Genomic DNA, 15,395 nt, shown 5'->3' with positions numbered 1-15,395 from the left:
AACCTGCCACTCATTCTCCCTCCACCCAAATACCAGGGCTTAGCTCCACATCTGTGACTAAACCAGAGCAGTTTTCCAAACAAACCCGCCCTCTAATTACCTGATGGTAGACCTGCACCACCACTGTGATTATCCTGAAAGTTTGGGACCTTCAGGCCCTTTTTCTGTTGTTGAATTTTCCACAAATACACACAAATAAGCACCTTACCTGAATAGAAAATGTTGATTTTGGCAAGTTCTTTCTCACAGGTTTGGAAGAATTTCTCTTCAAACGTGGCAAAACATCTTTTCACCGTGTCCTCATCTGTGTCTACCAAACAAAATAGAAAACCAAAGAAGTTGTAACAGAAGGACACAGGAACACCTTTACAAATGGCTGCCATGGAAATAGTTCTTCAGCATAAATCCACCATCTTTGTCATGCACAGAAAGGAGAACAACCAAGCCCAAAGGGCTCAAGGGGCACATCTTTGCTTGTACAAGGCATTGCACCAAGACAGAGAGGGACACACTCGTATCAGCAGTAACAGCACCCTGACCAAAGTTCCCATCACCTTTTTTGATCCTTCAAGTGCCATTCCAGGTCTCACGAGCTTCATTTTCACTTCCTAACCCAGCTTGTGTTTGAAGACCAAAGCTGACCAGAAGCGCTCACTCCAGCTTAGCAAACATTTGTATTCAGAAGGAAAGCACCAGATTTTTATCTTCCAGGGGACTCACTGACTTCAGGCACCATTCCCACATTCTCGTCAGGGTAATCCTTCAAAAACAAACCCAGCATCACAGCAAACTAAAATCCATACAGAAAACTGTGTGGGAGCTTCCCTGCTGGAAAAGAAAAACTTTCTCTCATAAGCAAAGCTGAAAGGAAAAGGCCTAATTATATTGATTGTGATCAGATCCACAACTCTCCTTCGCCCCACTGCTCTGGGACAGTTTTAATTCTTTTGCAAGAACTACATACAATTCCATAATTAAAGTCAAAACCTGAAATTAAAGCAGCAATTTGGTCACCTTGTTGTTATAAAAAATACTGTGCAGAATCTCAAAGACAGAATGCATTTTCTAGTAATTAAGAAATTCGTTTAATGAGTAAAAAAAAAAAAAAATTCAAGACAGGCTATAATTACCAATTTCAGTCCTGTCAAAAACCAAATGTTCCTAATGCTGAAGCAAAGCAGACTCTTCATACCCTCCCATAGTTACAGCCCCTGAATCTTCACACACTCTCACGGATTGCAAGGGTTAGTGTTAAAACAAACAGGAAAATTAAGACTTTATTATGGTCTCAATAACGTTCAGAAATAGACCACAGAACCACGGAGTTGCTTACGGTCGGATTAAGATGACTGAAGCCAATCACTAACCCAGCACTGCCAAGCCCACCACTAAACCATGTCCCCAGGTGACACATCCACATGTTTTTTGAACACTTCCAGGGGTGCTGATTCTACCAGATTCAAACAGACGTTGAAATACACGCTGTCAAATTGAGAAGACAAATGACTGCACAGAAGTTTTGTTCACATATTGGACTGTCACAACCAAGGAATCTTTTTCTTTTGGGATTAATTTCTAGGTAAAACCAACCTCAAGAGAATATTTAAATACAAAATTTCAACATATAGGTTTTTCTGATGTTTTTTGTTTGTACTCTGATATTAAGCACCACAAACCTACGCACACTTCAGCACCATTTTTAAGAGATGCTATGGAAAGAGTAAAGAACACAACCCAAAACTGCAGTGCAGGGGCAACCCTAGAAGAAGTCTGTCTTCTTTTGGAGTTTGATGATACTTTAAGGAGTAAACAGAGAGAAAATAACCAGTTCTGCACAGATGCCTGGTGTTTACAACTCCACCACCCAAGAGCTTGTAGAGAAGAATTCTCAAGGGCTCCAAAGCTTGTTCCAAACTCCCAAGTTTTGGCTCCCAGGGTTCCTTTCTTAGCCAATCATTATACTTGCAGCTCTGCAGCTACTCCCGAGGATGAGGCTCCCTCCCTGGAGCAAACAAACCCTAGAATGACAGGGCTTGGGCTCCTCTTTGCTGACGGAGAACCGCAGCAGCCCCGAGGTGTCACTCCAACCCTGCTCGAGGGCTCTGGACCAAGAATGAGCATTCCCACTCCACAGAGAGCTCCCACACGGATCCCTCCTTGCGGGCAGCTGGAACGCCACAGGGACAGAAAATAACTCTGCTCCAGGGCTGCTGACTCCCAACTGCAGTCACAACATCCCACCCCGGGGCCCTCCCAGTAAGGCTGATCTGAACTTGCCTCCAAGACTTCTAAATCCTTCACCCAACAGCAAAGCACAAACAGGGGGTGAAGCGGCAGAAATTACTATGCAATACTTAAAATGCAGAGATTTTATTACTCATTAGCTGCCTGAAACTTTTCAAATAATAGTAATCAGGAGGTACCAAACCAGAGCTGACTCCTAAGGATGGGCCTGAAAGGAGAATTGCCCAGCCCAAAGAGTTTACCCATGTCTAGGAGAAAAGTTTACCTAGAGATGCTTTCTGACATGGGAAAACCATCATTTCCTGCACTTAAAAATAAGTCATAAAGAAATAAAAGCACAGAGGCTCACTGCTTCCCTGCTTTGGAAACACCAAAGCTTTTTGCCATTGCCTGTTGCTATGTTTCAGTACATTCACAGAATAACAGTAAGACCAAACAAGCTTTTATACTACAGACACTGGAACTAACAAAGGATGAAGGGAAAAAAAAAAAATCTCTTCAAGCATGGAAAATACTTTTTGTCCATAAAGTCAAGTATGAATATTTCTATACAAGCAAAATAGCACCTTCTAAGATAGCAAAAAGCTCAGTAAAGCAACATAGCATTACACTAACAATCTATGCCAAATATCACAGTAAAGATCTTGTTTTGTAAATTACTGACTAGTTCAAGAAATTACAAATAAGTGTGTTGAACAGTTTGACCATAATCTAAAGTTTAGAAGAGGAAAATGGGCTTTGAACACAAACCAACTACTACTGGAAGCCCTTCCAAAATCCTTGAGATTAGGAATTCAGGTCTCTAGCTGAACCTCAAAACGTTGCTGACTCAGAGGAGAGCAAGTTCTATATAAACTATTCAAAATCCTTCTCCAAATGTCAAACACCGCCTTATATAAAGTATTTTGCAGACCAGGGTAGATGCCAGCCTTAAAAAAAAAAAAATAAAATAAAAATTAGGAATGTCTGTGAAGAAAAGGTTTCCCTTTGGTCCCGGTCCCGCTGCACTCCAGCCCCTGAGCTCCAATAACAGAGAAGTGCTGCCAAGGCTGCTGCCTTTATTTATTTCCCCCCAAGGCTAGGACAGGACCACGCGCTTTGCCGTGGGAAAATCACAGCGCCAGAACCCGGCCTTGGGTTCGGGAGCTCCATGACAACAGGGGCTGCTTCTAAAAGGCATCCAGCTCCTGCTGCCAACGAGGGCCGGCCTAACCTTCCTTTTGTTCTTTTCCTATAGCCTTAACACTCCATTCACCCTCAGCTCTGCGGAGCTGCCATGAACGAGGCTGCCAAGAAGACAGTCTGATCAATACTGCAGCTTCCCGACCTCATCTTCCTCCAGATTCCCTGGCCTGAACAAAAAAACCCACAGGAAGCCTGCAAGTCTCTTGCTTGTACTTGCAAAGCCCAACCCAGCAGCAATCTGGAGGTACTCCCCCCCCATGCCACATCTTCAGGTTTACAGAGAGCTCAGATGTTGGCACACCTACAGTAGAACTTGGAAGTTGAAAAATTAATATCCAAACTGCATTCCTAAGTTGCCCCAAGCACTCATTTCTCACTTCTCCTCTCAACTGTTGATTTAATTTCTCATTTTCTGCAGCTGTAGCATATAAACAAATGATCAGCATCCCAGGCACCTCTGCTCACTCCCTCCCTTGCAAGAACACACCAGTAAAAGTTTTCTTTGTTAGAGCAGTGCCCTCTAAAAGTAATCATTTTTAATAACTCCTCTACTCTTCATCATGCTGAATTTTAAAGGACATTTAATTAAAGAAGATTGATTAGCTTTGTTATGTGATCAACACAGGTGTAGTTCTCTGAATCACCTTCTGTTTGCCACAAAACAGCTTTATCTGAGTAATGTTATTTCAACACCCCAGCTAGAAAGGAGGCAATTTGATTTATGAGGAGGGATCTGAAATCTAGTCAGTGAAATAAAAATAAAAATCACGCTCAACATTGGCATTAAACACATCAAATAATACTGAACAGGAGATCACAAGTGTAACATCAGCACCACTGTGAATACACTACATTTTTACATTTTCCCACACCCTGTACCCAGTGCTCAACTAGGACTACAGCAGAACTGTGGTATGAAAAATTAACAAGATTTAAATGATAGCTTTCTTGTTTCTATAAAGACAGTAACTGCTTATGCTTCTAGGCCCAGTGGCACACTAGGGAAAAAAAGAAGAAAAAGCCACTTCTATTGCTACTCAAAACGCTAGGAAGTGGGTCACTACAATGAAAACATCTATCTGTCTCCAAAATCCCATCAGCTTTGTCTGTCTGCTCAACCATCACAATTCTCTCACACCCTTGACAGATCTGCAGCACCAAGATCCTAGTTTCCCCAACCTTTTACACAGTACAGTGAAATCTGCAGGTAAAAAAATCAAACTGTGGAGCCCATAAATGCAAGGACAAAGATTACCTTTGTACTTCTAATGTACTTCTAAACTCCTGTTTATTGGGGTATTTTTCCAAAGGAAAGCTTTTTCCACGAGGCAACTCCCTTTCTCACAACAGAAAGCCACACTTGGGTCAGCTGGAAATTGGATCGTTCACTGAAACTTTCAGTAAATTAATTACTCACCATGCGCTTTTATGTCCCATCTTGTAGCAAATAAAAGTTTGCTTGTACCAAATTTAAGTGCTGTAAGTACAGCTATAGAAATTTCTTCCTAGGACTTATTCTTGCTGTAGGAAGAGGGAGGAAGCCAACCCTGCTTGCAAATAAAGGAACATTTGCATTCATGTTATTCCACCCTAACACCTGAGCTGCAAACTGCCCATGTAATGGTGTGCATCTCTTATGGAATTTATTCCATCGACCAAAAGCGGACCTCGAATTAAAACATTGTAAAACCATCAGGGAAGAAGCTTCATGAGGTAGTTGATACTAAGAAAAAAAAAAAAAAGGTCAAGAAAATTCAAAGCAGGATATACCTGGTTTTCTGAGCCATCACAGATGAGCTGGTCAGCTCTCCATTTAATGAATCCTTCAGCCCAAATTAGATCTGGTTATTAAATTATTGCCTTAAACCTAGCAATGAAAAATGACCACTCAGGTAGCAAATGAGGCTGGCATTGCCTGCACATGCAGATTTTATGTGTGGGCTGGGGAAGGAGGGGGCAAGAACTGCTGCAGGTCACCAACACAAGTTCTCTCAGGTTTTGGTTCACCATTTCATTGTTTTTACCGATTAACCCAGAAAGAACAAAATCTATTTCAAAATACCTTTAGAAACGACAATTTTCAGATTGGTAAAAATCCTTATTTTTTAGACTGCATCACTGAAATCTTACAAGGAAACCAGCCAGATTCTTACAGATGGTTTGTTTAGCTGGAAAGGAAAAGCAGCCTCCACAACATGCCTACAAGCTAGACATCCAACCAAGCGTCTATTATAAATTATTTATATTTGTGACTCTGTAAACACAGATTCTAAAGCAATGACAGCGTCCTGGTATGAACTGTGTCTTCAGGTGCAGAAAAACCAGGCAGTGCAGTAGCCACATGTGAGAAGACAGCTCAAGTGTCAAGTTTTGCAGTCTGCAGGGCGGCTGCACAGCTGCCCTACAGGTGCTGTTCCTTAAACAAGCATCCAGCACTCATAATCCGTCCTTCTGCAAGCAAGGAAGGCAGTGCTAGTCTTTGTCAGCTGTTCCAGGGGAGTCACTAATGCTTCATGTCTGTACCATTAGGAGATTCACTACTCCCAGCAGAATTATAAAACTGAGGCTTACGTGGTACCTCAGATTTGAAGGACAGCTAGGCAGAAACTTGCCACAGAAAAAAAAAAAAAATCAAAAATTTAAAGAAAAGCAGCACAAATGCCCAGTAATATTTCAAAACCTACCATAAAAATATTGATGATAATACAGGATGACAGACCTGGATGCCAGGAGACATCAATACCCGCTCAATACCTGCACTCAATACCTGCTTTCCCTGGTTAACAACCGTCTTGAAATTCCTCTCTTTTCAAGAAAGAAAGTAAAGATCTATATGTGTTTTTGCAGAAGTCTCCCAATAAGCCAGACCAGAAAATACTGCCACACACCCCGGGGCGAAGGAAAGACAGTCAGCAGGTTTTTGAGGGTCAAATTTCATGTTGACCTTTACTCCCAGACAAAGAATGGAGAACACCAGGGTTGAGTTACTCAGCTGGTACATACCAGAACCTGTCCAGGCCATGTATGCTGGGTTGTGACGAAGAGCCAGCGATGCAAACGGAGATCCAACAGCTTTGTGGGATTGCCAGGACCACAGCGGGACATTCCTGGCTTACACAACGCACCTGCACCCTCCTCCAGCTGCTCACCTGCTGCCTCCAGTGCTGCTTTTCACCAAAACAAGACAAGACAGCAGCAATTACGGTTGCACAAACAGCCATACCGCAGATAACGCACCAGAGGTTAAGGAAAGCAGAGATATTCCAGCCTCTCACAGGCAAGATCCAAACTGGCCCCTGCACCTCTGGCTGATGCTACGTGAGACAGCAGTTCAGTGCTGCCATCCATTCCCTCTTCATCAGCCTTCGGTCTGAGCAATGCTGCAGCCAAGATGATCTTTCTTCCCTTTTCATCAGCGACAGGGCCACCAAATAAAAAGCTTAGCAGTACCTGGATGGACCTCAAGTAAATAAGCATGGCTGTGTTTAATGCAGCTACAAACCTGCCTGAAAAATATCTTCCTTCTGCTAAAACACATGGATGGAAATAAGGACGCCCAATTTGGTCCTTAAACCAAGAAGAAAAATATAAAAGAAGAGCACACAGCAGCATGGAAAACCAATAACAGAATTATTGATATAAATTCAGATGCTCAGAGTTCAAACTTCAGTTTTTCTATACAGACACCTTCCCCACCCCTCCCTTCAGCCTGGCAGAGCTCCGTGGATTTAGCAAACCCTCTGCTGATTAACTGGACAAGTGCTCCTGACCTTTTAGCCAAGCAACACTTTAACAAATATTGCTCCAGGAAAGGCAGGGCAAGATCACCCCAAGCTGTAGAGGTCCAGGCCAGCTCCCAAAGCAGTGCTAAAACACTGGGGACATCCACGGGGAGAAGACCTTGGAAGCCCATGGAGACAATGGGGACCGGAAATGCAGCAGCAAGAGGCACTCAAAGGAAACTCAAATAGTGCTGAATACAGCAGAGATCCCTCACCCTCAGACCCACAAATATTCTTGCTCTGCCCCATCTCCTGAATGAAGGTGGAAGGTGGCATGGAAAGAGAAATAGGAGGAAAATTTATAATCTTCTTTAATGTGCATTCTTATTTATCAAGAAAGATGTAAATTCGATATCGTGAATATTTTAATCAAGCAAAAAAGGTTTCTGTCAGGAAATAAAGCTTCATAATAAAATGACTGTTTATGCTCCTTTTATTGAGCCTCCAGCTTGCATAGTTTTACTTCCAAAATTTCACTGAGCAGCAACAATTACCTTCTCATTAAAAGTGCACAGAAACTGTCAGAACATCTGACATAACCACCAAGAGGAGAAGAATTAAAACAAAACTGAGATTACAGCCAGTTCAAGGAATTTGATACAGTGCACTTTTAAGCCTTGTATGTACTAAGTTTTCCCTAGGAACACCACATGGAGAAGGAGTTCTGAGGAATTTTAGCAGTAGTTATGGCTGTCCTTTATGCCCTCTCCTAGACACACACACGATGCCCTTTTCCTTGCTCTGGTGCTGCTGCCCATCCAAGACCACAGTGAACCAGTTTGGGAAGTTAATCTGGTACTTAAAGAACTACCCAGCATTGAAACTAAAAGGCATTACAAACCTAGCTGATCAATAAAGTCGTTTCCTGTGGTTTAGCCCTCTGAAAGAGCTCCTTGCATGCAGGGAGGAGGCAGTGAGAGGGAGATTCCCCCTCTGGCAGCAGCGGCCTGTTAGACTGATTTAACTGGAATATCACATCACCTGCTTGGCCCTGCATCTCTCCTGTGGCAGGAGATGACTCAAGGCATTACCCCACAGCTCAGCTGACAAGGTGACATTGGAGAAGCTCACTGGAGTTGGATTCACGTGCCCATACCCTTGATATGAAGACAGGAAAAGTCTGGATTATTAAATTAAAGCAGATTGAACGCATCCAGGCTTTGGTCTCTCAGCGGCACCTCCCCTCCTGCCAAGGCTCCAGCACCATGTGTGCCTCCAGTCCTGCCTTCTCCAACTCTCTCACCACACCCTCGTGGGGAAAAGCCATCCCTAGCTTGGATGCAAACTGGCTAATTCTGTGTACTCCAGCACAGCTGATGTTCAAACATTTTTGGGATATTTCAGTCTGCTTTAAGCAATTTTGCATAGAAATAAAAATCACAGAATTGCAGAATGGTTTGGGTTGGAAGGGACCTTTAAAGGCCACCTAGGCCAACTCCCCTGCAAAGAACAGGGACACCTTCAACTAGACCAGGTTGCTCAGAGTCCCCTCAAATACTTTGTTTTGGTGTAAAAATGTAAAATGCTTAAAAGAAGAAAACAAAAGTTGGAAAACAAAGTAAACTGAGAATTCGCTGTGACGTGGAGTTACACAAGTGATTGCAGCAACATTTTGTTATGCAAGCTGGACCTTTGAAATGGACAATGCCTTGATCAAGGTACTCTTGGACAGAATGGCCACTGTCCCCTCCATAGACATCCTTCAGGGGCATCTTCTGCTGGGTCTGATGACAGACTTGAACTGTCACCCACACATCTGATGAACAAGACAAATGCAGGGCAGAACCATCTTGAAATAGAGTTTAAGTCTTGTTCTTTCAGTGCTTTCTCCCCCACTTTCTTTCCCTCTCTCCCTCCACCCAATATACTCTACAGAGTATACGTACATTTGATTTTTCTTTTTAAATTGCTGGCAATATCAGGTTGTGCATGAGCAAATGCAGCAAGAGAAGTGCTAATTTATGCTGTAACAAGAGGCTCAGATCCTATCAGCATTCTCCCAGTGATAAAGCCATCCCTGCAAGGGCAGCCCGACAAGCAGATCACCACCAGCCTGATCACCTGCACCACCAGCCACTGCGCCCTGGCCACACTCGTCCAACTGAGACTGGGAAATCTAAGCAGCTCTGCTCTTCATCAAGACTTGCAGGTGGCCAGCAGCAGGATATACACTCTGAGAGCTTTAAGAAATGCTGTATTTCAGCATTAAAGCCATGCCCTGTCCAAGCTCTGCATGCATGCTGTAGGACCAAGCCCAGCTCGCTTTTCTTGGGGAGGGCTTCAATAGCTGCAAGAACTGGACCTGTACACTGGACCCACCCTTCCTGATTGATGAGTAACACAGAAGGCATCAAATCAGTTTTTACAAAATCTTGCTTTGGACTCAAGCACTTCTCTGAGTCCTTGCACCCAGCAAACACATGAGGATTGGCTGGAAAAGGTGAGTCTCGACCTCCTCAGTTCCCTGATGGATTCTGTCAGGCAGGGAGTAAGAATTAGGGGCCAAGATAAGGCCTACAACAAGCAGTGAGGTCACTTTGAGGCAGAATAGGAAGAAAAGTATACTCCAACTACAGACAAAGTGTTTAGAGGGCTTCAAAGTATTTCTTTTGAGGGATGAAGGCATTTAAACTCAGTTACTTCATCCTGCTGCAGATAATTCTGTGATTCATCAGCAAGCCAGAGTTAGCTTTGTTTTGAAGGCAGGAATCTTTTTCGTATGAGGCAGAAGGCATGGACCTCTCCTCTGCGTTACCTAAGCAAACACAACCCACACCCACAATCCTTTTTCAATAAAGCTTCCATCCAACAACTCTTTCTGTCAGGAAACTCCTCTGCTTTCTCCTTGTCCTCTGTCACTGTACATCATCATCATGGAATGGTTTGGGTTGGAAAGGACCTGAAAGACCATCTCGTTCCAACCCCTCTGTCATGGGCACCTTCCACCAGACATGGAGGTGGTGACCTCAGCCAGAACCACCTCAAAGCTTACAGGAACATTTTGGTCAACTCTTGGCAACTGTTCTGTGCAAAGACACCCCAGAAACTGCCCTTTCACGTTTAGCCATCAGACCATCTAAAGCATCCCCCTTTGCGTGGCACCAGAACTGTAGAAAGCACTTTACTACTTGCTGTGGCTCTGCACAGCAAGGGAGAAGCTCAAGGAAAAGCTCTGCAGTTCAGGATGGTCGTTTGTTTCCATCGCTGATGGCAAAATTGTGGGATTCAAAAGACAGAGTGAATATCTCCTCCTTCGAGACACTGAAAACTTTCAGGGAAGTGGTGTGGTTAATAGCATTTTAACTTCTGAAAAACAAAAGGAGTAGCAGAGTGTGCTTCCTGATCCTCAGGCTGCCGGGACAGGATGCGATGTGGAAGGGGAAAGGCTGCTCCAGCAAAGCACACCGGCGTCCCTGGAGAGACCCTGCTCAGCTCCGTGTGTCTGGGGGGAGGCAGGGAAGGGAATTACAGCTAATTGAAAACATTTTGCATAATTGGAGCTGTGAAGAGACATATACCCATCACTCCAGGAAACTATTTGCATCCTTAAAACAATTACAGCACATATAACATTCAGATGCTAAGCAAACAATTAGAAACACTAGCACTGGTGGAAAAAAACCAAAACAGGTGAATAAATGGACCATCACCATTAAAAAAGCAACAACAATGGTACTTTTAGAGCTCTTTTCAGACACAGGAGAGCATGTTCACTGGAGATCTTGGGGGCAGGAGGAGGAGGGAAATGACAAAAGGAAGATTAACAGAACTGTGTCTTGGGAAAGACTTCAATTAATATCAAGAGCAACTAGAAAGACAAAACAAATGATGCAGAACCAACAACAGGCTCCCTATATGGAGTACAGCGAGCACATGGTACAAAGACAAACCTACTTCAAACATGCTCTCAATGGCTTAATTTCCCCCCAGGGAGCGAACATTACTCAAATTCATTTTTCCTTTTTTATTTTACTAGCTAGTAAAGGCAAACAGTTAGCAAGAAGATAATAAGCAAGCAGTTATCAGATGAAGAAAAATACATTTCAGAGGTAACTCAGAAAAATGACACAGGGCTCGAGAGTGGCTCTGTGCAAGATTTTACCAGAGGGCCTTACAGTCAGACCATGTTCAGGAACAGAACAGATTGTTAGTTCTCATAAATGTTTACAACAGCATCTTCCTAAACATTTAGCACAGTTTAAAACAATATTTTTCTTTTCCAATGATATAATTCTAGCTAAAACACCAGCAAACTAACATTAAGGTAGGTGCTTCTCCACTCAGGGCAGTAATTCTTCTGCTTTAGTTCTTACACTATTACAGCAACAGATGTTGTAGGATCCTCTCCACAACACTACAAAGCCTACCCAAGGTTATATTCCTCCTTGCTCACACAGTGCACAGCCACCCAGCTGAGCCCTACCCTGCTGGATTAATTAAAACACATGGATTGAAGCACGCCCGGAGACACTGTGGTAAATTCTAGATAAGCAGAAGCTCTCCATTGCAGGTCCCCACAAGTTTGGAGCTGTTTTCTTCTAAACACACGCTCAGGTAGCACCCCTTGCCTTCCCTTCTTCTCAACCCTGCACTTGAAGGGCTTGTTTAAATCCAATTCAAGCAAAGGCAGCATTCCTCAGATGCCACTTTGCTATGATTTAAGTACATGGAAGGAATAAGCTCCAGTTCAAATGTCCTTCCTTCAAGGGGAGAGAAGATAGTCTTTCAAAGGGATTGATTTGGAAGTCTATGCCCACTTCAACTCCTCAACAGAGGTACTGTGTTCCAGGCGTAATTTTAGTTTAAGACTGAAATGCAGCAGAGACCACGACTGCACTTGTTTGTTTGTCTGTTTTCCAAGTAAATCTCTTTCATTTTGCACAGCACAAGTCCCTAGCCAGAAACCACATGGGCTGGGTATCTCCACTTGGACTATCCCTGCCAGACTGGAACTGAAAAGGATTTTTACACCCCAAATGAGCAGAAAGATTGAGAGGCATGTGACTTCCCCCCCGCATTTCCCCCAGGCTCAATGCACAGCACTGCTGGCACTTGGTAAATAAAAAGGCAAAAGGAACCATTCAGTAATTTCTATCACTTCCCGAACAAAACCTGGTGGGAAGGGAATACACAAACTGCAGAAGTAACTGCCAACGGAAAGGTTTTGCATCCAAACACAAACCCGAAGTATGCTGAGGGTAAAAAACCCAATAGCCCAACTTCCTAAGTCACTTCTTATTTACATTTCAAAGGACGTGTCACAGAGCCACCACATTTAATTCTATTTTGCCCCTATTCGTGACAGTGGCAAAAAGCCTAAATTTAAGTCCCAGTTGCAGTATCAGTTGTGCAAACGGACAGAGCAACAGTACTTTCAATAAACTTGAATAAATCATCTATGGATATCTTCCCACAGAAACCTGTGTGCTGTGTACGCAGCAACTTTGCCAGGCACCAGCTGACAAGACACTGCCCACTTTGAAGCTGTGGTTGACTTGAAGCCTTTTTCTTTGCAAACCTGTAAAATTAAAGGCTGATCCTTATTTGAAGTGTGGGTGGTACAGCTGGAATGGGAGAGACGGGCACTCCAAACTGCAGCTGCAGGAGGCAGGGAGGAGCTCGGAGTCCTGTCCACCAGGGCTTGGAAAGCTTTTGCCGTGCTCCAGGAAACCTGGAGCCAGCCATGCACGTTCCAGCCAAACCACCCGGAGCAGCAACCCCCAGAATGGTTCTCCTCGCTGCCCTAACCATGCTCCGAGCTCTGTGGCTGTGCCCTCACAGAAGAATTTTATCGCAACAGATGACCGCAGCATCCAGAAGCACTGCTCATGTAGCCGGCATGCTGCTAATCAACAGCCAGAGCAGATGGAATGCAAATCTCCCAGCGAGGGGGGACCAGGAGGCTGTCACCAGCCTGCTCCCACCACGTAAATGAGCTATTATCAATTAGGAGCTAAATTCAGACAGGATTTTGGTGAAAGGCAACACTTCAAGGTGTTTACAGGGGAAATCCATCTGCACCGTCTAAAAAAATCCACCGTGCACTGCAAGGTTCTTCTGTGCCGGTTTGTTCGTGCAGCAGCACAAGTGGCTGCTGTCCTCATTTCAAGTCCTGCAAGGATTTTAATTTAAGCTTTAGGCAAATTAATCCATCAAGAATGGCGAGGATGGCCTTAAAGGTAGCATCACTTTCGTCTCACCAGAATAATTTTTTTTATTTTTGGCAAGTATTTCAGAGGCTGGAATCAGCTCCTTTTCAGCAGCAGAAGACGGGGGAGTGGAAAAAGCATCATCTAAAAGTCACACAGAAGTGAAGTTTTGTTACATCCATGCCGGTCTATACCAGCAAGGCACAAAGAACCAACCTCAGCAGAGTTGGGGGTTAAGCATATAGGGTTTGGGGGTCGGTCCTTCAGCAAACTCAACACAAGAAGAACAGAAGCTGCCCCAGTTCATTCACTCAATTGATTCACCAACTGTTCTGAAACATGAATAAATATGTAAGTGGCTACTCTGCTCTAATTAGTGACATTCAGTGAATCTAACCAGAGAGCCCAGACCTCCAGCCCTTGCATTTAGCTCTCAGTGCCTCTCCCCTGGGAACTGAATAGCAATCAGGTATGTAATGTAGGGATGGTTGCTTTTTTCCCTTTACATTTAGGGTGGAAAATAAGGGGGGTAGGACACAGAGGCGGAAAAATAGAATTAAATCCTCTAAATCCAGGCAAAAGGTCTAAACATGCTTAAAGAACTGTTTTGAGGGGGAAAAGAATTAGAGAAGAGGGAAAGGAAGGAAAGGAAAAATCAAACCGAGTGCAATTGCAGAAAACATGAAGCAGATGATGCATTTCCTAAGTGACAGCTTAAACAAGTCCCAAGGCACACCTCCTCAGTCCATCAAACACCACATTTACATAAAATCATTAATTCATTACAGTCATTAAAGAACACAGGGGTGGGTTAGGAGGGACAGGATGGAATGAATGAAGTGGAAATATCAGCCAGAGACACAAGAAAATGTCCATATCCATGCACACAGAGCTTCCTGGAGGACAAAGCTCACAACTAACCTCAAAGATAAGTCTCAAACTGAAAACCCTTCCTGTTTGCCAACACTGAACCAGCCTGGTTTCCAATATACAGACAAATGTACACGTGACAGCAATACTACTCGTGTGCCTGCCCTCTGTGGCTCTGGGGAGGGAAGCTGCTGATGCTGCGCTTGGTCCTGCTGCCAACAAGAGTTACTCGTTTCTGGTTCGGTCTCCGTTACCCTGCATTAGAAACACAGCCTCTATTCCTGCTAAACGAGCTCTCAGCCACCTCTTTTGGCCCACTGGAGTCACCTTAGCTTCTCATGAAGCTTCTTGCCCTTCCTCTGAAATAATGGTAATTTTTAACCAAAAAGTAGTCCAAAAGATTAAAGCTCCCCCACCCTGCAAACTTACACAGAACATATGAATTAATTTTCAGGTTTCTTGGCTGTTTTATCACTTGATTCACACACACACAGCCCGAAACTGCAATTCTGTAGCTATCAATCTGCCTCCAGAGACAGTGTTAGCACGGCAATCCCCCCACACAACACAAGTGGTCTTACAGACGGCGGCACTATTTTTAAAGCAGAACATGGATGTATTTTCCTCTCCTTTGCCAAACAAGTATATGAAATGTGCCACATGGCAGGTAGCATGCAGATGACAAAACAGTCAGGATTCAGCAGAAATACAACATGGGGATGCCAGAAGGATTCCAACAACTCTTTGTGAAAAAAAAAAACCAGCCCCAAACGGTACTGATAGGTGCTCCACCAAAAGCTTTGTCGGATCTTTGCTCTCCAGAGGTGAGAACTTCCACTATTGTTGTCATCTCAAATTCAGCTGGATGAAGGATAACTGCATTTCACACCAAAGGAGCGTCCTGGGAATGGGATGTAAACTTAACCAAGCATCTGTTGATGTGTCTGCCTTAACCTCTGAGACACAGAAAGAAGTCATCCTGAATTTAGAGACTACTCCAAGAAGAACAGCTGGCACAAAGGAAACAGCCTGCACCACAGGCCAAGACAGAGTGTTTTCCGTAAGGGACAGACTCGGGGGGAGTGAAAAACTATGATTTTTGGGGGCAAGTGTTTCATTTTTCTGACAAGCACTTGCAGGCTGTCACACACATGAAACACGGGAC

The 15,395-nt window shown here is 43.9% G+C and overlaps 1 protein-coding gene across 1 annotated transcript in view; it reads right to left on the bottom strand.

Moving 5' to 3' along the window:
- Positions 1–15,395, bottom strand: part of XPR1 (xenotropic and polytropic retrovirus receptor 1) — a 103,606-nt gene that overhangs the window by 41,933 nt on the left and 46,278 nt on the right. Inside the window, exon 2 of the mRNA XM_008636114.2 lies at positions 209–310. Coding sequence (XP_008634336.1) covers positions 209–310 — 102 coding nt within the window. The remainder of the gene's footprint in view (positions 1–208; positions 311–15,395) is intronic.

This window comes from Corvus brachyrhynchos, unplaced genomic scaffold, assembly GCF_000691975.1.
Source record: "Corvus brachyrhynchos isolate BGI_N302 unplaced genomic scaffold, ASM69197v1 scaffold466, whole genome shotgun sequence".
NCBI classification, from domain to species: domain Eukaryota; kingdom Metazoa; phylum Chordata; class Aves; order Passeriformes; family Corvidae; genus Corvus; species Corvus brachyrhynchos.
The sequence above is the reverse complement of the archived record's forward strand: the minus strand, read 5'-3'. Positions and strand labels throughout refer to the sequence as shown.